The sequence below is a fragment of the Arvicola amphibius genome, chromosome 2 (assembly GCF_903992535.2).
Source record: "Arvicola amphibius chromosome 2, mArvAmp1.2, whole genome shotgun sequence".
NCBI classification, from domain to species: Eukaryota; Metazoa; Chordata; class Mammalia; order Rodentia; family Cricetidae; genus Arvicola; species Arvicola amphibius.
This window is the reverse complement of record NC_052048.2, coordinates 181,776,453-181,802,240: the sequence shown is the minus strand read 5'-3', so window position 1 is coordinate 181,802,240 and position 25,788 is coordinate 181,776,453. Positions and strand designations below refer to the sequence as shown.

Sequence of the window (25,788 nt, the reverse complement as noted above, 5' to 3'; positions counted from 1 at the left end):
TTACATATTTCACATGTTAATCAAATCCTTTATTTACATATAGTTCCGAGTTATACTATCCTAAGCCTGCTATAAATAATTAAGAATTCAAAGCCAGAGGTGTCTAAATTAATGCAGAGTTATGACAAACTAAAGCACATCTCTAAGACTGCCAAAGAACACCGTTCATGGCACAGACAGCCAGAGCAGGGATCTGGTGTTACTCATGAAGCTGGCTCATGGCTCTGTCACCTTCTTCCCAGATGAATGGGAAGCCACTTACAGGGCTGCATCCTCCCAGCTCACGAGGGTTCCAAGCCCCAAGGTAGTGTCTTGCAGCACTGTTCTGGACCTGAGAGATGATAAGGTCAAGAACCTCACTAGAACACTCCCAAACAACTGAGTGAGAGTTCCCCTAGTGCACATCCTAGAATGTTCTACAATCATTCCGGCCGGCTAGGTCCACCAGGACCAATGACGGTAATAAATGCGGATCTCTCAGATGGACTGGTGAGTGAGAAAAATTCAGTGTGACAGACTCGATATAAAAACTTGGTAGTCAAGGGAAAAAAAGCAACAACAACAAAACCTATGAGAGAAAACAAAAGGAAAAAAAGAACTTGATAGTATTTGTTACATTTTTTTTCTTTCCGCCTTTGGATGAGAATTTTTTGTTCATAGGACTGCATGCTTCACTGATGTTCTTAGCCGGAGATACCATGTGAATCCTTTGCTCCTTTGCCTTCAGAAAGGCAAATCTCCAAGCCCTCTCTAGCAAGTGGGCAGTCATTACCATGTTCACCTGAGAGTCTAGGGGTAGTCTTTGTGAACGCCTCACAACAAGGCTCTCTCAAAGTTATTACTGAAGTCGAGTGACCTCATTCGGAATGGTGCTTTAACTTAATGGATTATTCAGAACCCTGGCTACCTACCTAAGTAGAGCAATCAAAGAAGGCGTTGGAGAGAGCCTTCAGGGCACTCGGGGCATTGCAATTGTGTTAGCTGGGAGGAGCTAGGAGCGCATAGGGCTGTGCTTTACAACGAGTTAGGACCCCTCTATCTGTAGCGTATCATATTATTTTGTGTATGTCAACTTTTTCATGATTAAAATAGGTAAAAACAGTTACTTGGAATAAAATGGTTCAAAATTATTTTGTAAAAATCAGACTCATAACTTTTATCATGTATATATATATATATATATATATATATATAGAGAGAGAGAGAGAGAGAGAGAGAGAAAGAGAGACCATACGTAGATAGATATACACGTATATACATATACTACACACACACACATAGCTGCTACTGAGACTTCTAACTGTTGTTTTGATCATATTGAAGCCACAAATTATATAATGGGAAAAATTATAGTTTCATAAGGCAAAAGTATTAGAAACATATAAAGAAAAATACATAAAAATAAACATACAGATCCATCTACTGGAGATAAATCCTAATGTGTTAGGGACCACACTGCCTTTTACTATTGCTTTAACTTCAAACCACTGAAAACCGTAAAGACTCTTAACAAAAAGGTACATTTTCCTTCAATATGGTTCTCTAACTGCTTTCAAGCAGGCTAATGTGGAACCGATACTAGGCTAACAACACAGGGGCGGTGCCTGGTTCAGTGGGGTACCAGAGGGCAGCTGTCTACGGGTTGAGCTTCCTGGGAGATATTAATTTAGTCTGTGGGGAAAACAGTATGAGCAAATGCTGGCTGTGGACTCTGTGTCAGGTGCGGTGTTGGCAGGAGACTATCGGGAGGCTGTTTTCCAGGTGATAACGTGGCATCGTGGAGGACAGGTGGACTTGAACGTGGCTACCTCGCCAGGATTTGAACATGAGTCCACATGACTATATTCCTGCCCTGTGGATGGCATCTGTTTCTGCCCCCTCCTCCAGTGACAGTAACAGCAGAAGGGAAAGATAAATTTACTGGTGAGGATCCAATTAGCCCTCACCTTTTCCGTGCTTAGAGAAACAAGCCCCTTGGTGTGTTTGACTTGTTACTGTGAAACTTTAAGAACAGAGCGCTCTGACAACCTAGTTCTACCACGGGAGGGCTATTTAAAGAAATCATGCCAAGCAGCAGACTTTAAAATCGGTGAAAAGAGAGCGCCAGCTGCAAGCTCTGCTCCTTTCACCTCCTCTTCATTCAAGCTTGAGTCCCAGTTTCCTGAAGCTGGCCGCTCTCATTTGGCCTATCCTCTTACCTTAACAAAATTGTGTAGTGTGTGTGTGTGTGTGTGTGTGTGTGTGCGTGCATGTGTGTGTGTGTGTGTGTGTGTGTGTGTGTGTGTCTGCTTGCCTATGTGAACACCGCATGCATCCAATGCCTGTGACGGCCAGAAGAGAGTGTCAGAATCACTGGGACTGGACTTATGGGTGACTCTAAGCTTAGTTCCTCTGTTTCCGCTTTCTGCGACACGGTAATCACACAGGAGGTTTTTGTCTTTCGAGGGCAAGGAACACAATGACTGAGTCTCTACTGGTCAGTTTATCCTAGGGACCATGAAGAACAGTTCATCCAGCCTGTGAGCACACATGCGTGTTGCAAGATTTCCCCATCAGGTGCAGTTATTTGGTGATGAAGGAGCATCCATGGACCTTTAGCTTGGCTAATCAGTCAAAACATGGAAATGTTCACTGCTGTCTTTGCTATAGAGGAAGGCCTTAAACTTTGGGGTGGGCAGGCAGAGCTGCGCCCCTGATCAATGACATGCAAATATTATTTAAATGTTCAGACCCAGAGAACACGGCCTGAAATCTAGGGTTGCTTTGACAATCAGTGGAGACAATGTCTCTGAGGTCTGTGATCCAGAACCTGGCCCATGGTTGGTTGCGAACAAATGACAGCTTCCTTTCTCCAAAAATTAAATGAAATTTTGGGCTGATGCTTATTTCCACAATTTTGGCTGAACTGGATTTTTAAAGTGACTTTCTGAGTGATGTGATGGCTATTACATTGAAAATAAAGCATGTGTCATGAATGCATCTGAAAATTCATGAATGCACTTGAAAATTAACCACAGCTACAACACATGATTCCGAAATCCTCATATAGCAAGCTTAGACATGGACAAAAGCTTAGTTCTTCCCACCCCCGCAGACACAGCACAGTGGATTATCCAGATCACCAAGGGAAAGAAGTTTGACTGTGAGGATGTAGTTAGAAAAGCCACAACATTCAAATTCTGAGAAACTTTACTTTGTATCAAAGCAACAATATAATCTGAGTAACACTGGACCTCTGTATCCCCCATTGTGTTGATTTCTCTACATGGATAAATAAGTCTGTCATGACTGTGAGAGATTTCATTATTCCCTCTCACTGTTAAAGAAAGAAGAGTGAGAGACATTGGCATAGCTTTTCAAGATAAATAGTTGATGTGGGAGGGTCTTCTGTTTGAGTTGATTTCATTGGTTAATAAAGAAACTGCCTTGGCCCATTTGATAGGCCAGCCCTTAGGTGGGTGGAGTAGACAGAACAGAATGCTGGGAAGAAGGGAAGTTAGACAGACGCCATGCCTCTCCTCTCTGAGACAGTCGCCATGAAGCCAGCCACCAGGTCAGACAAGCTGAATCTTTCCCGGTAAGCCACCACCTTGTGGTGATACACAGATTACTAAATATGGATTAAAGCAAGAGAGAGTTAGCCAGTAAGAGGCTAGAGCTAATGGGCCAGGCAGTGTTTAAAAGAATACAATTTGTGTGTTGTTATTTCAGGGCATAAGCTAGCCAGGCGGCCGGGAGCAGGGTGGGACGAAAAACAGGCCTGCTCGCCTCATCACTACAAATAGTAGTAGCTATCAGCGCCGGAATACCTAAACACCGCATCATCCTGTCTCCCCCCAGATAAACCATGCCTGGTTCTTTATACACATCATATATAGAAACTTAAAGAAAAAAAAATCATTAGTGTTTTAAGGACTTCTGACTAGCTTATATGCCAGATAGTTTTTCAGATGGGAATAAAGTCATGGACCAGCATGGCTGGTCTTTGTACCAAGAGTTCTGGTGTTGTGGCTGAACACGTGCTGCTTAGGTAGAGCCACTTCCTGATGCTCCACTGAGCTACAGGGTAGGGTACTCTCAGGACCAGAAGATTACTAGGTTCGAGTCAACTGGTTTAGACGCGTCACTTAACTTAGGAATTGACAGGGGTAAAGATACTGTCAATCTAGAAAAAGAGAAGGGGAATGAAAGAAGGGAATTTGGCACGAGCGTGTGAACTTTGTGGTGAAGACGCAAGCAGAGTGCGTGGCAAAGGTAACGTAAGAGAAGAAGGTTCATTCTGGCTCGGGGCTTAGGGAGTTCAAGCCATCATGGTGGGAAAGGTGCAATGGCGGAACCAGAGCCTGTCTGGCGGTAGTTGGGAGTGTGAGGCTGGGAGCTGGTCTGTAATTCTCAGGGCCGGTCCCATGTCTCTACTTCTGCCTGCGAGGCCCCCTGTCGGAAAAAGTTATACATTTCCAAATGGCTCTGCCAGCCAGAGACTAAGTGTCCAGACGCACAAGGCTGAAGGGGAGAGATGGCGCTCAAAGCTCAGCCGCTGGGAATCACCTCGTTTGTCCATTTCCCTACACTCAGGCTGGACGGAAACTGAACACTCTCAAATATGCATAAAGAGAGAATGGAGAGCTGGCTTAATGGTTAAGATGGCTCAGCTTCCTGCTTTTTCAGAGTACCTCGGTTTTCTTCCCAGAAACCTAGCTGGGTGGCTCATAACCGCGCATACCTTCAGCTCTGGCGGGATTCAAAATCCTCTTCTGGCCTCAAAGGGCCCTCCTCTCCTTCAACACACATGTGTGTCAGACACACATGGACATAGCACATAAACAAAAATAAATCATAAAACATGTGCTTAAAATGCTACAGAAACGTTTTAAAAATAGCTTTCAATCTAATTATTAAAAGAACTTTTAATAGAACAGAAACAAAATTTGTTTAACAGAAACAAAATTTGATACCAAAGACTAGCCTTCCCCCACCCCCTTCTTTCTGGAATAATCAATCTTCGAAGAGAATATTTTTGGCAAATGTAACTATGTTAATGATTTATACAGTTTCAAAAGAATGTTTCGTTTAACTTCCTAATGGAAAATAATGTTCTGTTCAGACATTTTAAAATGTATTTTTAAAGGCTTGTACTTGAGACTCAAGGTCGCGATCTAAACATTCTGAATAAGTGTTTTTATGTGTACTTGTCTGTAGTTAATTGTCGATTGGCCTTGGTATTAAATCATGGGAAAAAAAGTCAATGATATGTTCTAGAAGGGAATTTTTGTGGATCAAATGGATTTTTTAAGTTGCTTGTTTTTTCTAGAGCAGTAAAAATATTTACTTTCAAATGTCTAATCACCGAGATATTTCAGAAGCCCATAAAAATGTATGAATGATGAAAACAGCTAGCGTGTTTTCTTTCCCTTATTTATGTCTCCGAGTCTCGGAATCTGATAACGAGCCTACAATGGAGGCCTTTCTTCTGATGGAAAGAGGAGCTGGCGCTGGGTGCGGAAAGCCTTTGCTGGGATCATGACTTGAAAAGTGAGGGCGTTGCCCTCTGCTTGGAGGCCGGGGGACCTGGTGTGGTCAACGTGAGGCCACGGGAGATCTCCGCACAGACAGAGATAGCACCGCAGGTTGGTTCTCAGGAGGCACACCAAAGTTCAGAGTCCTGTCTGCTATGTGGGAAAGAAGGCCTCCGCCTGAACTCATGCTACCTCTTCTGTCTCATGGAACTTTGTCACCCCCATCATACCCACCATGCACAGCTGTCACGAAGTGGCAAACTCCAGATTTCTAGCTTAGGACGCTTGTGATTCTCTGAGACGTACGAAACAAAATACCAATTGAAAAGCAATTACAGTTTTAATTTTGTTTTTTTTTTAAATGTGTGTGTGTGTGTGTGTGTGTGTGTGTGTGTGTGTTTCAGAGAATCAAATGAACCACTAATGACTAGGAGTGATGTCTATTGAAGCAAAATGCTAAGCAGTGTGCCAGTGCTTTCTATATTATCTCTTCTTATGCTATAAAGATCTAGGGAGTGGAGACTTCCGTTGTCTTCATTTTACACAGGGGCAAGCAAACAATTTGAAAGATTGCCCATCTTAACAATGGGCAGCCCATAAAGGACAAGCCTAGGATTGGCACTATAGGTCCTAATGCCAACCCCATGACTATCACTGCTAAGCTTGGCCTCTTGGATCATGATGCCCCATGGTGCCTTTTCATCTATATAGAGCATACATACTTTCTTCCTATCTGTTTTTATATGTGCCAATGCTTTTCAGCTAGGTCTACTGAGGTGTTATTATTGGTCCATATTCACTGGCTACATCTTAAAGGCCCAGAGCATCTCTGTCCTTGAGTAGGAAGGAGTTGACCCTGAAAATGGATCGGTCCTTCCCTGATGTCTGCATTCCTCAGCGATATAAATGCCCGTGCATCCACAGTCAGCACGGGGAGTCCAGGAGGAAGAAGAGGAAGGGACACAGAAGCAGGGGCTCCAGTTCTGTGATGATGGGCACAGAAGACACAAGGAGGTGCCCCGAGGAAGCCAGAGATGCCGGCAGCGTTGGGAGGTGTGGAGTAAAACCCAGAAAGAGAAAAAGCAGCAGAACAGGGCTGAGTAACTGTTTATTCCCACGAGGCTAGTGGAGAATAAAAGAAGCAAAAGAAAATTTTTATTGATTTGCTTATTCATTTGGTCAAATAGGTAATTGACTAAAAAGTAATTGAACTTGAAATGTGTACAGATAATGTCGTTTGCTTAGAAACAATCCATTCAGGATTTTCTCGAATGATGCACAGATTCCCTTCTGACAATTGCAATGTCTTTCTTCTGCTTTTGGCTAAGAGCTCTCTACTCCACCTGAGGTACGAGCTTCATGACTCCTGGCACTCTACCTACAGGTGACTGCTGGTCTCCACAGTTCTGTATAGAACCTTGCACCTCATAGATACTCTCCGTATATGTATGTGTGTGTGTGTGTGTGTGTGTGTATTTATTATAACATTTCATTAATTCATTCATTTCTTCACCTATTTCTGTGGTGCCGGGTCTTGAACCTAGAGCCTTGAGTGTGCTGGTCAAGTATTCCACCCTGAAGTACATAGCCAGTCCTTGTTGCACTTTTATTTCAAAACAGGATCTTTCAAAGCTGCCCATGCTGGTCTTGAACTCACAATGTTCCCGCTTCAGGATCCCAGGTAGCTCGGCTTACAGGCCTATATGCTGAATGAGGTATCTCCTTTTTAGCAATTCTAAAGGCATCGTCACAAAAAGTTAGAGTGAGAAAGCCAAGTGATGGACAAGGACCACCAGCACAGAAAGCTTCATAGAGTCACAGGTGTGACCAAGTGAAGAGCGCTTCGGATAATGTCAGCTTAGAGTCTATGTAACGGGAAAGCTGGATACGACAGAAGGTGTGTGTATGGCAGTTTCTGGGCAGCCATGGCAGTCGAGGCACGGGAAAGACAACACGGTACAAAATGTGCAGTTAGCTTTTAATTTATTTCAATGTTATCTTACTTGTGTGTGTACATCTGTGTACATATGTCTGTGTGAGGGTGTGTGTGGGTACCACAGAGGCCAGGAGAGGGTGTCAGATCCCTTGGAGCCAGAGCTACAGGCTTTGGTAACCTGTTGGACATGGGTGCTGGAAACTCCAGTCTTTAGAATCAAGCAGCAAGTACCATCCTCCCAGCTTTGCGGCTGGCTTGTAAAATGATCATTTAAAAACACTTTTCCTGAGGAATAAAAATGCCTGGAAACCTGGCTTAGCTTCATTTGCAGTTGTGACATTCAATGAGAATATAAGTTTTTAATTATTTATTGATGGAGGAATGTCTATGTGTTACTTTCATTATTAATAAAGATACTGTGTTGGCCCTTTAAGAGACAGAAAATTAAGTAGGCGGAGTAGACAGAACAGAATTGTGGGAAAAAGGAAGCAGAGTTGGGGAGACACTTCAGGCAGTTGCCATAGTGAGTCGCGATGCTTCTCCTCTCTGAGATGGACACAGGTTAAGACCTCTCCTGGTAAGCCACCCCTCGTGGTGCTATATAAATTACTAAATATGGGTTAAAGCAAGATATGAGACTCAATCAAGAAGAAGCTACAGATAACGGGCCAGGGGCAGGCAGTATTTAAAAGAAATACAGTTTCCGTGTAATTATTTTGGGTAAAGCTAGCCGGGTGGCGGGACACAGCCCCACTGTTCCTTCTACAATTTATCACTGAAAATCAGAATTATATCTTCTAACCAAAGTCAGTAAGACCAAACTAAAACAAGATATTTTATTTGGAAAGTCTTAGTTGGGTAAGGAAAACCAATAGACTCATTTTTCGTTCTGAGATATTCCTTTCTGCACAGGGGTTTAGGGGTGATGTATACCAAGGTCCTATTCCAGCTTTAGTGAACAAACCCATATGAGGATACATATTACGTTTGGGGTGACAAGACAACAGTTTTCTTAATTCTGCACTCTGCTGTTCCATCCTTTCCTTGGCACCCAAACCCAGCTTAGAACAGATGAGATGCCTGATAACAAATGCGCTAGGGTTGGACAAATGCATCATAGCCCCGACCCTTGGAACCACTCTACTTTAGGCTAAGTTACTCTACTGTCATTCAACATCTGGGATGATTTCCTTTTGTTCCCTAAATCCAATGGAAAGCTAAGTCTTCCCCCCAGTCTGGCCTAAGGTGAATTGTGCAGGGGCCTCAGAATAACTTTTTTAAAAATGTATGATTTCATATTATTTATTTTATTTCAAAACAAGCAATATATGACCCTGTTGCAAATAGTAGACAATACCAAAAGCCAAAGGAAATGAACTCTAATTCCCCTGAAAAAACACTCATTGCTCAGGCAAGAGGAAGCCAAGGTCTAGAGTTAAAGGAAGACGGACTTGCCCAGGGTCTCATGTGCCCTTTGTCCTCAGATCTGGACTGTGATTTTAGAAAGCCCTTGATTCCTGGTTTGACCATCTGTTTCCTGCACACACCCTGTGCTAGCCCGTGAAATCCAGCTAGACTATGAAGCCTAACTTTCACTACTTGCTGTAAATGATCAGATTATTTTACCAAATGCTGAAGGGATTTACCTAATACTAGTATAGTGTAACTGTATAGCACACTTTGAAACATGAACAGGTCAACTCATACAAATATAAGGCCATAGTTAAGCATAAGCAGAAACGCAGTCTAAACAAGATTTGGATAAATTAGTATATATTTGTTCTAGGTTATTGAGGAACCTAATTAAGCTTTAGTGTGTAGGCTTTTTAAAAAATATTTTTATTGTTTATTTAACTTTTTATTTTTTTATGCGCATTGGTGTCAGATCCCCTAGAACTGGATCTTCAGACAGTTGTGAGCTGCCATGTGGGTGCTGGGAATTGAACCCAGGTCCTCTGGAAGAGCAGTCAGTGCTCTTAACCACCGAGCTATCTCTCCAGCCCCATGTGTAGGCTTTTGACGGCCGACATTAGCAGAAAACGAATCCTTGTCCCCCAATGTCGCCACCCCCCTGCAAAGGATGAATTAATCAGCTGTGTGGTCAGTCCTTAGGTAGGGTTCTGGCAGTGAGAAAGTCAGGCTTATTCTCACTAAATCACACTATGGCTCAAACCACTGTGAGATAGTTCTCTCGTTCTTCTCATCGGCTTCACCAACACGGTGAGCAAAGGGGCAGAAGAGCTCTATGCAAGGTGATGCTTACAATGCTTTCCTCCCCAAAGCCCCAGCTTTCTGCAGGCTGCTCCTCTGCTCCCCTGTTCTCTTGTTCCCAACAGTCCTTTGAGATACACATGGGTCTGTCTGCTGATCACCATCCCTTCTCCCATCTCTGTTCATGCTTCAACTTGATTGGTTCTCAGCAGACATTGGTTGGGTAAAGAGCGAGCCCAGGAGAACCCAAGGCCAGATAGCCCTGCATTGGACAGAAGGTATGTTCCTCCTGTCGGGATGGTACCCATGCATCTCTCATGTCCACTCATCTAACCCATCCCTGGTCTAACCCATCCATCCCTGGGCTCCCTCCATCTCTCTGCTAATTTGCTTCCTGTGATAGTTTCCATTATGCCCTTATGATCTCTTATTCTTAATATTGGCTTTTGAGGTGCAGGGGGGATATGACTTCAGCTTTTATAGAGCCATGACAGTGGATTTGCCCCCATGGACCTTTCTTACAAGATTTTCTCTTCCTTTCTAAATAAAAAAATCCAAGTTTCCTGTCTTCAAACATCTGGAGAAAATCCCCAAGTTCATGTGGTTTCTACCTGAAATTCAACACTATTCCCGTGACCACCAAGAATGGAGTCTCCTCACCTTTCCCCACTGGGGACCAGGCAGAGGCTTTTCTTGGCGATGTCTGATAAATACATGTTGGGAACGAATGAAAGCATCCGTAGCCCCGACCCTTGGAACCACTCTATTTCAGGCTAATTTACTCTACCTCCATGCAATATCTGGGACTTACAGTCTTTGGTCTTTCTGTGAGTTTCCCTTTCTCCTGACAGGTTTGCTAATTGCCATACGAGATCTCTTTCCTCCCAGTCGCTGCTCTGACTTGGGCTCTAATGACCAGAGAGATTCTTGATACCAACTCTGCTGGTCTCAGTGTATCTGTATCTCAGTCCTCTGTACTCAGTATCCACCACCATGCTCCTCCTATACAGCCCCCTTGTTAAGGTCCCAAGATGCCTAAGGACCTTTCTCTCAAGCTCTCCGCGTTCTCTCTGCAGCAGGTCCTTTCTGCCTTGAGCTTACGTGGCTCGTTTCCTCACCTAGTCAGCCCCCTCTGCCCCGCCTCTTTTTCCTATTGATAAATTGTATTTCTCATTTCAGGGTCACAGAGAAGTGGAAATGACAGAGTTGCCATATTCTCTTTGTCCCCTCCCCAGGCACAGCCTCTGCCATTATCTCTACTCCACACACAGTGTCATACCTGCACAGAGGATGACATAGCTATATTCATGTGTCATTTCACCCTGAGTCCACAATTTGCAGTAAGTTCAAGCCCAACAACATGCATGTGCCATCACAGTACCTCACAGATGGCTTTGCGGATCATGCCCCACCCACGCGTTCTCCCTCCCTCCTCTCCAGCTCCTGGCAACCACCGGTCCTTTTGCTATTTCCTTCATTTTGCGTGTCTTAAATTTTTACCGATTAACTCTTATTTTTGAGCGTGGACAGATACATCCTGTGTGGCAGACACATTTCCCCCATCTCCCCTTCTTCCCTTTCCCAAACTCCCTCTCCTGGTTGGGATAAGTTCCATTTTTTTCATCTCCATCACTGCTTCCTCCAAAGGCTGCCGCATCCCGACCCCCAATCTATTCTGAGACAAGTTTCTTCTCAGGGTAATGATTGCCTTTCCTGCTCTTGGCATTGCTCTTTAGTTCCAGCTCTGTACCTGTGTCTGCTGCTTAGCTAGTGAGGATGGTTAAGAGCATCGCTAATAATAATAACAACAGCTATAAGCTATGCACACAATGCGCCAGCCATGTGGTTAAGGCCATTTGTAAAGCTCAATAATCTTCGTGATCACCACAGAAGCTGGGTAGATATTATGCTGATTTTATATAAGACAACTGTGACTTCGTGGTCACTTGCCCAGAGCCAGGCGGCTAAGAGGCAGAGCCACAATGTGCTCCCTAGCCCATAGCGCAATGAGGCACGCATAGACATTCCATGAATAGCCAAGTTCATTCAAGGCCAGACTTTCCATTGGCTTGGGGATTCTTCCTCCAGGTCCGTAGAAGAGAAGAGCATGAGAACAGGGTACTTTTGGTTACAGGTTTCGGTTTTCAGTCTTGCATTCCAATAGAGGGTCACTTGCACCCACCATGCTTCGCATCTGTGCACCGGAATTACTGGCATGCAAAACCATGTAGCAATTTCCTCCCTGTCAATGCGTGGCCTGCTTCCCTTAAACATCTAATCACAGGCACTTTAGATGCCCCTGTCCGTTGGTCACATTTCCACCATGTGTGTCACATGTTAATGCTTCATTTTTCCAACCTGTCCCCCAAGCCAACCACCTCAAAGGCCTTATATATTATGGCAGCTTCCAACTGCACCCTCCCCCCAATAACTCAGACTGTCAGTATTAATCTTCCTGATGCAGATGACCAGGCATGGACTTTCCAATAAGAATAAAATCTGAAATAAGACTCGTCTGGGACTTGCTAAGCGCCTTCCAATAGTCAGTATTTAGATTCTCTGTCACTTCAATATTATTTTAGTGGCTTTAAGCCTTGCCATTACCATTACAACCTCCACAGTGCACACAGCCTTGGTAAAAACGCAATTATTTGATTCTTCTCCAATCTCTGTTTTTCTTGAAAATTGCCTATTTTCTCTTTTTTGAGTGTAAAGTTTAGACTTTTAACAGGAAAACCCCTTTACAATATGGCCACACTTGGCCCTTCGGAGGGAAGTCCCTATGACTGGAAATGAGCCCTGCGGATAAAGCGAGTATCTGTCAACCTGGGCTCTTACCTCTCCGCTTCCAAACGCATCTCTTCCCTCTTTTGCCTCCTGAGTTCTCGGCGACGTTCAAAGTCATCCATAGTGAGGTTGCAGGTTTAGGGAGCCCAGATGATAATCTGGATCTAAAAGGAAAGAGGCAGAGTCTGGATCACCAATGAGTCATGAGCCCTGCCTTAGCCCCTCCCATTTTCACCCCTTCATCTTTTATTTTTAGGAAAAAGACCTTAGAATAACGAAAAGGCAGCCAGTGGTCAATTCTCATTCTCAAACTACTAAAGAAAAGTCAGAGCCCAGGATTACATTTAGAAATCACAAGAAGGACTCACAGGGGACAAATATTGACAAAGTGACTTCAGAACGACTGAATGATCTTGTCCTTTGTCACGCATTGAACCCCAGATAACACTTACACAAGAATGAACAGAGAGAAAAGCAAGAGGGGAATAAAGAGGGGAAAAGAAAACTGGCAAGAAAAGAAATGCGTAGAGAATAGGCAGAGTAACAACAATGCTGCCTGCAGGCGTTTGCATATTCTGAAAGTGTTAGTATTGGGATTTTCTTTTAAGTCTGCAGAAATCATAGGAGAAAAAAAAATATCTCCAGGACGCAGCAGTCTGGAAGGCGTCTTAGTCTTCGGAGCTCAAAATCCCGGCTCTCTCCAGATGTAATCCAACCATTTTACCCTTTCCTACCTCCTCGGAGATGGTTTTGATTCTGGGAAGAATTTCCAGCCCTTCAAATACCAAGCCTGCTTCCCTCGTGTATCTGTGCAATGCAGTCAAATGTTCCAGAATTCCCCCACAGTCCCCAAACCCAAAATGACTCCCAGGAAAGGGGAAGCGGGCTCCTGTCCTCACTTTGTTTACGGAGTTGTCAGTGGTTAGTTAAACTAGCCTGGAATCTGACATTTAAGGTCTGCTGGAAGATTGCTTCCCGTGTGAGGCAGGAGGCCTCCACTTCCTCTGGATTCCTCGGCGCTCGCTCTGGCTGCACCCAGATCACAAAAATGCTTTCCAGCACCTTCTAAGCAGATGAGATGAGGCACTTGTCCTGTGCAAGAAAATCAGGATGGGGAAAGCCAGGCCCATGACAGGATGGCAGCTTTGTTTGAAAATGAGTTCAGAAAAAAAAAATCGAAATAAATTGGCATAAAAGTATTTTGCCCTCACTACTTGTATAGTTCATAAAAACAAAAATCAAATCTCAGCCAATAAAAACAAAACCATGCAATGCTTGGATTTTTTTCCCCTTACTTTCTGCATTCTCAGAGGTATTAAACTGTTTATGAATCTTTAGAAACTTGAATTTGGGGTTTTAAAACTCTCCAATAGTTTTTGCTTCACTCTGACAAGAGAGTTGCAGCCGTGAAGGAAACAGGTTCTCTTTTCGCATTTCACCGACCAGAAAGGTCTTTCTCAGACCAGATGTGGCAGGACATGCATGCAATCAAGGACTCAGGGCACTGAAAGTCTAGCTTGGGCTAAAGAGTGGAGTGGGAACCTAACTTGAGGGGAAAATAGAAAGCTCTCTTCCCACCAATGCCCTACAACTTTATACATTTTCTAGTCTGAACTCTCTATAATTATTAGGATAAAACATAAGTGATTTGAGGGCCTTCATGTGGTCACCTGAAAATTTTTCTCCTGCCTGCTGTTCTGACCAAGCGTAGGTTTGTGGAGCAACCATGGGGACGGTAGACCTAGAATGCTGGTACATTAAGACAGGGAGATTCTGCCTTCTTCCTTTTCTATACTCTTTGACTGCACCACCTCTTGATTAGCTACAGCAGTAGCAGACAGGGCTGGGAGAAAGAAGTCTGCTTGTAAGCAAACCCGTTCGGGCTTTGTAATGTTTCAGTAGTGAGGACAACCCCCTCTGAGATGATTGGTGGCTTCTGCCTATCAGATTTAAGCAGGCATCTGCTTGCTGCATGATAGGCCCAGTGCTATGCTTATTAGACTTGTGTCTTGGAAGTGTCAATGAGCTTGGCCAAGGAGCCTGGGTCCCGAGAAGACCAGAAAGCACTGGTTTGCAGGGAGAGCAGCATAAGTAAACAACCCCATGTGGTTACTGGGCACCTCCACGCAGTGAAACTCTTTCTCCAGTTCTGCCCTCCTACTCCCCACCTTTTATTACTTACTTGAAGGCCATTTTTCTTTCCTAACCATAGAGAAACTACTTAAGATTTGGGCATAGGCTGGGTATGTACCTATGGGCATGGGAGTGGGGGGGAAGGACCACAAAAGTATTTTATCATGCAACTCTGTGGACCAGTGCCTTTGTGGAGCATGTTCTGTGGATATCTGGTAGAAAGCAAAAACACATCTGTGTACTGTGTGGTACAACTCTCAGATGCTGGGTGTGTCTGTGTGTGTGTGTGTACGTGTAGTGTGTATGCATGTGCTTGTGTGTGGTGCTTGTACATGTGTTTGTGTGTGTGCTTGTGTATGTTTATGTATGTGTGGTGTGTGTGTTTCTATGTGTGCTTGTGTGTGTATGTGCTTATTTATGTGTGGTGTGTGTTTATGTGTGTGTGTGTGTTTTTTGTGTATGCTTGTGTGTGTGCTTATGTGGGAGTTTGTTTATGCATGTGCGTGTGTGTATGTGTGCTTGTGTGTATTGTATGGCAGGGAGGTGTATTTCTGAAAATGTCTCTTGGCTGGTCTTAAGCAGAACATTGCATTCACTATTCCTGTGCAGGAGAAGCCATGTCTAGGTAGAATTTTAAGTGATTCCACCCCCTTCTTTGGGGAGCAGCAGCACACATGTCTCCTCATTTCCTCCCTTCCCCCAAGCTGGTGCTGAATACTTTCCAGTAAAATTGGTTAGGAAGTAACTCACAACAAGCAGGGTGATGAAATGTCCAGGCAGAGAGAGTTTAGCAACTACGAAGTTCTTGGGGGCCACAAGAGAGACAGGCAAGCGAAAGGAGGAATTCATAGATGAGGCAAACGTTAGGGGAATCTAACTGTGGGCCAGGGGTTGGCTACTGTATGAACTCTGACGGGGCTCCTTTTGTTAACACGTAAATGGCCGTGGTCAAGACAGATCTGTCCTTACCCAGGGTTGTGTTTGTCCTTTCAGCAGAGTTTCTCACACTGGGCTTTTTAAAGGCTGGCGTGCTCCCTGTTTAAGGAGTAAGTGGATGCGTCAGGTTTCGGAAAACGTGAGCACTGTCTTCTCCTTGGCAACAGATTCTATAGAGCTCATGGTCCAGTGAGAGGCAGGATGGGACTCAAGTCCTTTCCTCCATACTTTACCGGCACCTCAGGGGCCCCTGAGCCCCCCTTTCCTCCCTTTCCTGTACTTCCAAAGGAGGTAGGTGTGGAAAGTCCTTCTGTATATGTGTTGCTTTTATTGGCTAATGAATAAAGCTATTTTGGCCAGTGGCTTAGTAGGGTAAAGCTGGGTGGGAAATCTGAACAGAGATATAGAGAGAAAATAGGCAGAGTCAAAGAGATGCCATGTAGCTATGGAAGGAGGACACACCAGAACCTTACAGGAAGGCCACAGCCTCATGCTGATATGCAGGTTGATAGAAATGGGTTAATTTAAGATGTAAGGGCTAGCTAGAAATACGCTAGAGTCATTGGCCGAACAGTGTTGTAATCAATATAGGTTCTGTGTGATTATTCCGTCTGAGCAGTTGGGAAATGAACGCAGCCTCTGTTTACAGATGGGGTAGTATTTTTGTGTATTCTTCCTCTTTTCCTCTCCACTCCCCCTTCTGTAGCTGTAGCTGGCCTGGAACTCATAGAGATTCTCCTGCCTCAACATGACTTTGTTTCTTCTCCATCTCCTGCCCTAGATGGGGAATCAAAGTATATTCATATCCAGTAAATCAAATAAGATACTTTTTCTCAAAAAATTGAGTTCAATTTTTGATTAGTATCTTTTAACTGTAGAAGCCAGGTATGATAAGCTAAATAGAAACAGACCACCCAAAGAAAGTTCTTTACTTCCTACCATTATCACCTGCCAGAGTAGGATTCAGCCATTGATTTAAGTTTAATAGAGGCCTGAGTCTCAGTAGTTTACCCTGTAGCAATACCTGGTTGCAAGAAGGACCATAAACTAAGATTACCTGAGCACCACCCAAGAACAGCCCATCCAAAGGAAATGCCTAACGTTCCAACTGCTGTAGATAGGATCACCTGCCAGCACACACTCACCAGGACAACCCTAGACAAATGTCAACAATTAAGGGTCTTGAACCTCAGAAACTCCTTACCCCCACCTTTACCACTATAAAAATCCAACTCTAACTGAGCTCAGGGCTCTCCATTTATTCTAATACATTGGACATGCAGAGAGACCAAGTTTGCAAACTTGCATAAAATAAAGGCTCTTTGCTTTTATATACGGGATTTGGTCTCCTTGTTGGCTTTTGGGGGACTTTGCAAATTTGGGCATAACATTAACCAAGAAATTAAGTGTTCTTTTGTAGGGTGTGTGCATGCAAGTATGCAGATGTATGTGTGTGTATTTGTGTGTGTGTGTGTGTGTGTGTGTGTGTGTGTAGGCCAGATATTGATGCTTGGTCTTTTTGAAAAGGCAAAAGACATTTGTTCATTAACAATGATACATTTTAGAATCATAACAGCAAAACAAATGTTTCTCCATGTTTTCAGATTCCTGTCTTGTTATTCTTTGAGCAATCAAATGTTATTTCCAGCTTTCAAATTTAAGGCATTTTCAACATCTAACAATCTTCATACCTTATCATTTGAATAGCTAAAACTTATACCTAAAGAGTAAAGTACACATACCAGGTGTGGCAATACATGTCTTCAATTCCAGCACTTAGAAGGCAGAGGTAGGTGGATCTTTGTGAGTTCCAGGTCAACCGGAGCTACATAGAGAAATCTTGTCTCCCCCACCACTTCCTCTCCAAAACCCCAAAAGAGTAAAGAACATTAAGTTCGGTAGTACTTAGGAAGAACTGCAGCCCGCAGACCCGATTTCTCTTCCTAGCTATTTGTCAGCAGTGTTTCCTATTACCTGTTACCTCTTCTTTTAGACAGTCTCACATTGGATCTGAAACTCACCAGTTCAGTCAGACTAGCTGGTCATCAGGTCCCAGGGACCATCTCTCATTCACCCCCAGGGATGGGATTACACATATAGTTCTCTTTGTCCAGCATCTTGACCAGGTGCTGGGGGTCTGAACTCAGGTCCTCTTGCCTGTGTGCCAAGCATTTTACCACCTGAACTTCCCCCAGCCCTAAGAAATCTAGTATTTTGTACCACATTTATAAGGTTGTTGTTTTCCCCCATGGGCATATGGCCTCACTGTGTAATTTTCCTGAAACTCTTTTAAAAGGATGAATCTGATTCTTTTTTCTGTATGGATCAAATTATGTGGCAAGCACAAGCCATCTTAGACACGTGTGTGTTCACACATACACACATGTATAGACAGCATAAAACAAGAAAGGTCACGAGTAGGTGAGTTTCTAACCTAGCACTCAATTATTAGGGAATGGGGCCTTTGTAGAGAATTATACCCTATCAATTTCCAGAACATCTGAAATCAAATAATGGACAAGAGTAGAGGAAGTCTTCAGGATGTAGGGGTCATTGCCTCGACTGTCTCAGAATGAATTAATAATAAAACCTGTCGCTTCAGAGGCACTGAAGGGGCTGATGGCCGCCTCCCCAAGGAGCACTCGCTAGATCTATCCTATATGATATGATGGGCTAGCTTTTAGTTTTTTAAACTTTTGATCAATAATTTTTGTTTCTCAGAGCATAGAATAAATAGAAAGAAAGAACAGAATTTCTTCACACTACTTTCCCTCTTCCTTCTTACATGGTCTCTTACATTTAGGTTGAATTGTACTCCTGAAGAGAGAGAGAGAGAGAGAGAGAGAGAGAGAGAGAGAGAGAGAGAGAGAGAGAACAGACAGACAGCTAGAGACAGATACACAAAGAGAATATTAAAGTTCTAGTCTAAAGAACTAAAGCCATTCTCCAAGGACCCTGGCAGTTCTCTCACCCGAGTGGCTAAAAGAGCGTGACTGGTACCTTCCTGCTCTCTGGTTTCCTGCCATGGGGAAGATCTCTTCCTTCTGGCACTCTGGCCATTGTGATGCCATCCACTATAATGTCTTCCCAAGAACGACCAAGAAGATGTCACTTCCTTCTTTATAAACATTCAGCCCCAGACATTTTGTTACAGCAGAAGAACACAGACTAATAGTCAGGTCCACTGTCTGCTTCAACACCGGGTCATGCCCATCACTGACTTTTGTTCTTGGAATACAGGGCTCCGTGCGAGAGAGTCGGGGCATATTTTGTTTTAATGTTGAAAAGATTTGTTTTAATATCAGCTGTGCCGTTGCTGCAACTCAATGATGCTTTTCTTCATCAGAAAGATACTGGGTGATCTCTGGGTACAGAGCATCCCAGCAGATTCTCCATTGCGTTCTCCACAGTTATCTTCACTCACTTCTGCTACTTAGCTGTCCCCCTGTATGAGCCTCTACCCCGAACTTAGGAGACCGGAAAAACAAAGCAGCACAACACAACTCTCTGAGATTTTTCTTCTCTGAGATCGTTGGACCAGATGGCATTCAAAGACTCAACCTACTCCACACACTGCTACGGCTTTATTCCTTCACTCCCGGACTCCTATCTGGTAAAGATGAAGAGCTAAGCATGGCATACCCGTATTTTCTCTAAGTATAAAAAATTAAATACAAAGTGGGTTCTTTTTAAAAATCTTATGATTTAGAAATCACTAATTCTCCTTTCAAGCTGATGGTGCCATGTCATCAGAAATTAAAAAAAAACATATATATTATATATATGATATATATATATATATAATTAGCTTTCAAATATGCTTTACAGTTTTCTCATGCGGTGTTTTATTTATTCTATCGCATCCATCTGTAATGAGCACCTTTTCTCTCTTCACTCTCCAGATTCTGTCCAGTCATCAATTCCTGACTCGAATATCATCTCCTCCACAATGCCCAATTGAAGACCTTCATTAAAAGGAGCCCTTCCCCTTGGAGCCAAAACTCATTTTAACAATTGATAATTTCATCATTTCTATAGCTCATCAATTATTTTATTTAAGTAGCATTCGTTACTTTATTGATATTTTACTTTTCATGTGTTTTCATCCCTGAGGCCACTTAGGAATAGAAATAGTCGCATAAAAACAAGCCCTTCATGATTGGGCCATAGTAGACACTCAGAAATTGCACCTTGTTTGAGTCAATTCATTTTTATACTAAATATTTATCATTCTGAGTATAGGAATTATATTCCTATATGCAGTCCATCTCTTTGTACTTTATTAACTGTGATGTTTATGAAATGAATCAAAGACCTTGCTACTAGATTACATATGAATCTCGAAAGTTATGTAAATGCACATTTGCCATAGTTCCGCACTAAAACTGCAGTGTTTCTTTATGACTTTAGAAAATAAAGTTTTTTTTTTTTTTAAAAAGCAATTCATCAACTTGCTTTGCTCTTTTCCAAACTGAATAGTTCTTCAGGGACTTAGAAACCAAATAAACAAATGGGTTGTAATGAACAGTTTGGACTTAACTTTAGCTCAACCTTCTACCGTCTTGTTCCAAAAATCTGTGCTACTTGAAAGAAAAGTCATCACCAGAGTACATGTCTCAAGACCTACACCAAAGCTATAAGAATTAAAACAGCCAGGCTGAGGGGTCTTGCTTTCTCATTTTGTTTCTTCTCTGTAACCATTGGGCTTCAATGCACAAAGCTGTCTCTGAGAAGGTTTCCCCTCTTTCTTGCTGCTCTGTCTACTCAAAGTACCTTTCCCCAACTGCATTTCTCCATCTGTGAAGCAGGAGACTCGATGGCCATCACACTATTAATGGCAATGTTTCTGAGACCCCTCTTTCACCTTCTGGAAGTCGACCGATGTGCGGTTGCATAGTAACGCTATTTGTATCCCATTTGTATCCCCACCCCACTCCTTGGAAGGACAACACGGTTAATGGCTGTAAGTGGCATCACGAAGTGTCACCATGAACGACACCACCTTCATCTGGATGCTTTCTACGTTTCTAAAAATTCTGAGATTATCATTATTTGATCTGCCCACGTACAAAGAGGAAGTCCATCCCCATTTCAAGAAGCAACACGGAGAAACAGATAACTTTGGCATTAGCTTCTGAACCACGGCGCATAAGTAGGAAACTAGGGCTGATAATGGACTAATACCTAGAGCAACCTGAAAGTTACTTAGAATGAAGAGAAGAAGAGAAAGCATAGGAAACCATGCTTCTGTCCCTTGCTTAAAAGTTGAGTTGTTTTTCCTTAAAATACTCATGGAGAGTTAGACTAAAGTACAGGTTAATACCAAATAAAACTCAGCACATGGATACTGATACTTTCTTGGACTCCAGAAAAAAGTCAGTGTCAGAGGTGAGCCCTAAGGCAAAGATAATGGTTCTCCGTCCTTATGATTTAAATTAATACACAGATTTTCTTAAAAGGAAAAAGGGGTCTGAATGTACCCTCTCAGTGTACATGTCACTAACTCAAGCATAGACACAATTATCAGACATAATTTAGATGTCAAGTGAGAGCTGGCACCAGTAGAATTTTCCAAGGATTCTCCGCTTGCAGCTGAGAGCGTGAATTACTACTGCCATGTGAACGTGCATCCCTGGAAAGAAGTGAGCTGTGGTTAGGATGGGAAATGCCACCCCCACAGGCTCATGCATCTGAACTCTTCTCCCCAGCTGGTAGTGCTGTCTGGGGAAGCTGTGGAACCTTTACGGGTGGAGCCTTGCTGGAGGGCACAGTCGCAGGGGTGGGTCTTGAGGTTTGATAGGCAGCTCCACTGCAGACCATTCCACTTCCTGACTACAGACACCACGTGATCAGTCATCTGTTTCTTCATGACTTCCCTGTAATGATGATGGATGACATTCCTCCTTACACTGAGGCCAAAAACACCTCTTCCTTATGTAAGTGGCTTTTGCTATAACAATGAGAAAAATAATTAATACGTGGTTCTATGACCATTTGTGTAAAGTTAAAGTCAAAAAGATTTTTAACCGTGTAAATCTGTGTTGTCCAGTCAGTTAATTTAAATGTAAATAAACGAAAAGTCGTTGAAATTAAGAATAAGTTCCTCACTAGTCCCATTTCAAGTGCTCAGAAATCACTTACGCTTAGAGGCTGCATCAAAATTCAGAAAATGAAGCCAGACAATGTGACACATACTTTAATCCTAGTACTTTGGAGGCAAAGGCAGGCACATCTCTGTGAATTTGAGGTTCCTGAGTTCACACAGCTAGGGATATATATATATATATATATATATATATATATATATATATATAGAGTGAGACCTAATCTTGAAACAGACAGACAAACAGAACAGATGAAGTTGAGAGATAATTTATTCCATGAGCACTTGAGTTTTGCTTTACTGTTTATTTTTAAAGGTCAATGGTCAATCATATATAATCCTAGTGCTTAGGAGCAGGGGCTTCTGGGCAGCCAGGTTAGCCTGATCAGTAGGACCCAGATGCCAGTGGGAGGCTCTGCCTCAAAAACACCAAGGTAGAAGGCTCCAGAAAAATGACACCCAAGGTTGTTTCTGGCCTCCACACACATATGCACACACGATGACACACTTGCACATATATGGAAGAATTAATGAAATGTGAAGCAGAAGTTAATTCTCCAGATTTGCCTGTTGGCACCCTCTCTGTAGTCCTGTGGGTAGTCTTTGGGGTGTCGCAGTGTTACATGATAAGGTACTTGCAACTGAGAAAGTGACATGATTGGCACATTGGGCAATACGACTGGCACATTCAAAAGAGGCTAGGGCATTGCCCAGATAAAGATCACTCTTCACCCTGAGGGACAAGGTCCCAGAGAGGTTTATTTGGAAATGAAGATCAGAAGGTTCTGGGCCGCCATATGTGATATATGATAATTTTACTCTCTGACTTACTTACACGTGTCTGCTCTTGGTGCTTGGCTCATTCCATAACACTGCCAGTTTGGTGACCAAATCAGACTCAGAGACAGGTTGAAAGAATGGGGACTACAAGATACAGACCCGTTTATACTACCAGCAACGACTCCAGGGAATATCCTAGAGGCATTTTGTTTAGGGCAATACTTCTGTGAAGGGCTGGTAGTATATTAATCACGCATTAATTGTTCCTTAGTACATGTTTCAACTTCTGTTTGTCTTCATCATCAAAGACACCCCTGAAATTTATGAACCCAGTTAGAAACTGTCTCCGTGAAATTTATAATCTGCAATGAAAAACGCTGAAACCAAACCAACAGACATAATTCACTAAGTCTTTTGGACGTAATCGTTACATAAGTCAAGCATACAAACTGACAGATGAAATGAATTGAAATGCACTGTCTTCTTTTGAAATGCTCGTGTCTTCCACACGAGCCCCCCTCAAACAGCAGGTCCAACTACTTTGTTAGTGGGGAGTATCTAGACTTTGCTTTATACAAGAAATGGCCCATATCAGGGACTTGCTAACAAACAGCACGCTCACTGACTTGAATCCGGAGTTGATCCAGGAACATAATCCTCCCAGGCAGCTTGTGTATGGCTTACATGTGACTTCCTGAGTACTTGTGTATTTTCCCTGAAGATAAAGATAAAGATGGGGGCCTCCTTCAGATGAGGATAACTTTCGTTACCCTTCCAAGCTCTTAGCCAATTTCTTTTCTTCCACTCATTTTCATTCACCTCATGCTTCTTAGACTGTACTATAGTACAGGGAATTGCTTACTCGCTGAAGCTAACTGGTACACAGGCAAACATCGAAGGTGTTGACTAATGTAACAGCTAGGCCTAGTGACCTTGGGGTTGGTGTTGGTGGCCGAATGGAGCTCTGTTTTATATTTTGATTACAGTTGGGAATAACTTTGTGCTAGACAGAGGAGCATTCCAGTTTCGGGAAGGAGGGTGTAGATAGACATCTGTATTGGAGGGAAGAGGATACAAAGGGAAAAAAAGAGACATCTATAAGGAATGAAGAGAGTCAGGCTTGAACTGAAAAGCTTCAGATTTCCATGGCCTGTGGAAATGCCACTCCTCCATCATAATTAGAAAACGCTGACATTGAGAGCTCATTTAAATGCTTCCATCAGTCTGAAAAAACTGTAGCCCAATTTCACTCTCTAACCATGCTCAGTAATTAGAAACAGAAGGCATGGTTCTGAATGTTTGCTTATGAGACTTCCATTCCCAGGCCGGGCTTTACTACCCAGTGGCCACGAAGGACTTACCAGTGGTCCCAGAACTGCTATCTTCACCGAAAGAGTGTGAGGTTGCCATGGGCATTCCCAGGAAGCAAATGGAGACCTTGGGTACCACTTAGACTTGAAAATAAAGGGAAGAGTGCCATTGTGCCTATTGATTTCCTCTTAGGCTGTGAAGCTGCTTTGCGTTTGAGAGGTAAGTCATTTTCAGGGTGGCAAGATCCATATTCAACCCAAAAGGGGAAGGGGGTCTGTAACACCCAGCAATACCGACCAGATTTGTCTCTGAGCACAAGAAAGCTCTTTGCGCATGACTGATTCTTGATTTTTCTATCCTCTTGCTAGAATAAAAAGCCCATGCTTTACAGAAACTACGAAACCACAGCAGCAGGTTTGGCTTCTCACAAAATCCACGAAGGAAAGAGGAAAAGGGGACTTGTAATTTAGGACTTCAATTTGACAGGTACCTTGCTTGTCAGATTAAAACATGTGGCCACCACTTGCTAAAGGATCTCGAAAAAATTTGTTTTTTAAAATATCATTTCTTGTTTTTCTACCTGACCTAAAACCTTTTTGGGACCTCATTTACATTTTTCAATTATTCACACTTAAACAAAAGCTGTCCACACTATGTAGAGAGATGACTAAGCAATTCTGTATTAAATAATCAAAGAGAGTCCTGCCAATTTCAGAATAATTAAATTTCAGCAGCTTAATATAAACAGTTCCAAGAACTACATGTGGCCTACCAAAAGTATAGATTACAAGTAGTCAGTCCTGTGGCCAGCTGGCAGTCAGCTAGACCTATTAAAATAGAATTGGTCAGAATTTGGAGTATTATTTTTCTTTTCTCTCCCCCAATATTTTTCCTGCATCCACATTTGTTTCTTTGGGAATGTTTTCAAATACACAAATAATAATATTAAAACTATTTTGGAATTTCACCTCTTGTAAACAAACCAGCGTTTCTCTTGGGACATGCCAGAACTCACAAATCACTCCAATGTCAACCTTGTCTACATAAGCAGCAAAAACGAAATGGCGGGAATGAACTCACCCTGTTCCCATTCAAGGTGAAGTGTGACCACTGAACAAGTGGACGCGGACATTAAGTCATGTGCCCATCAGCTGCCAAATTATCTTACTGACTGCCTTCACCAGGTAGGGTTGCAGGCCAGGACTTTCTTTCTTTCTTTCTTTCTTTCTTTCTTTCTTTCTTTCTTTCTTTCTTTCTTTCTTCCTTCCTTCCTTCCTTCCTTCCTTCCTTCCTTTCTTTTTTCTTTCTTCCTTCCTCCCTCCCTCCCTCCCTTCCTTCCTCCCTCCCTCCTCCTTCTTTCCTTCCTCTCTCCCTCCCTTCCTCCCTCTCCTCTCTCTCTCTCTCTCTCTCTCTCTCTCTCTCTCTCTCTCTCTCTCTCTCTCCCTCCCTCCCTCTTTTTCTGAGACAGCGTTTCTCTGTAGTTTTGGAAACTGTCCTGGAACTCTCTTTGTAGACCGGGCTGGCCTCAAACTCACATAGATCCACCTGCCTGTGCCTCCTGAATGCTGGGATGAAAGACATGCTCCACCACTGCCCAGATGGATTTCTTGATAATGAAGATAAAGTTTCATAGATCAATTCTACTGGAATGAGTTAATTGTCTGAGAGATTAAAAAAAAATCTAAAACTGAGGCTGAAGAGATGGCTCAGCAGTTGGGAGCACTGGTTGCCCTTGTAGAGGACCCTTGTTCTGTTCCATAGCCCACACGGTGGCTAACACTGCTTGCGACGTTAGTTTCACCGGATCTAGGGACCTCTTCTGCTTCCTCATGCACTGAACACACACGGTACACATACATACACCCATGCAGGCAAAACACTCACAAATATTTTGTTGATTTCTGCCCTCAGTTTGATAATTTCCAGTCTTCTACTCCTCCTAGGTGAGTCTGCTTCTTTCTTTTCTAAAGCTTTCAGGTGTGCTGTTAAGTCTCCAATGTGTGCTTTCTCCGTTTTTTTAAAGTGGGCACTTAGTGCTATGAATTTTCCTCTTAGCACTGCTTTCATAGTGTCCC

At 43.0% G+C, this 25,788-nt stretch overlaps 1 protein-coding gene across 3 annotated transcripts in view; it reads right to left on the bottom strand.

Moving 5' to 3' along the window:
• Cald1 (caldesmon 1) overlaps positions 1-25,788 on the bottom strand; it is a 185,296-nt gene that overhangs the window by 84,901 nt on the left and 74,607 nt on the right. For all 3 annotated transcript variants that reach the window (XM_038317885.2, XM_038317881.2, XM_038317882.2), the window contains exon 3: positions 12,502-12,614. In XM_038317885.2, coding sequence (XP_038173813.1) covers positions 12,502-12,572 — 71 coding nt within the window. In that variant the 5' untranslated portion in view covers positions 12,573-12,614. The remainder of the gene's footprint in view (positions 1-12,501; positions 12,615-25,788) is intronic.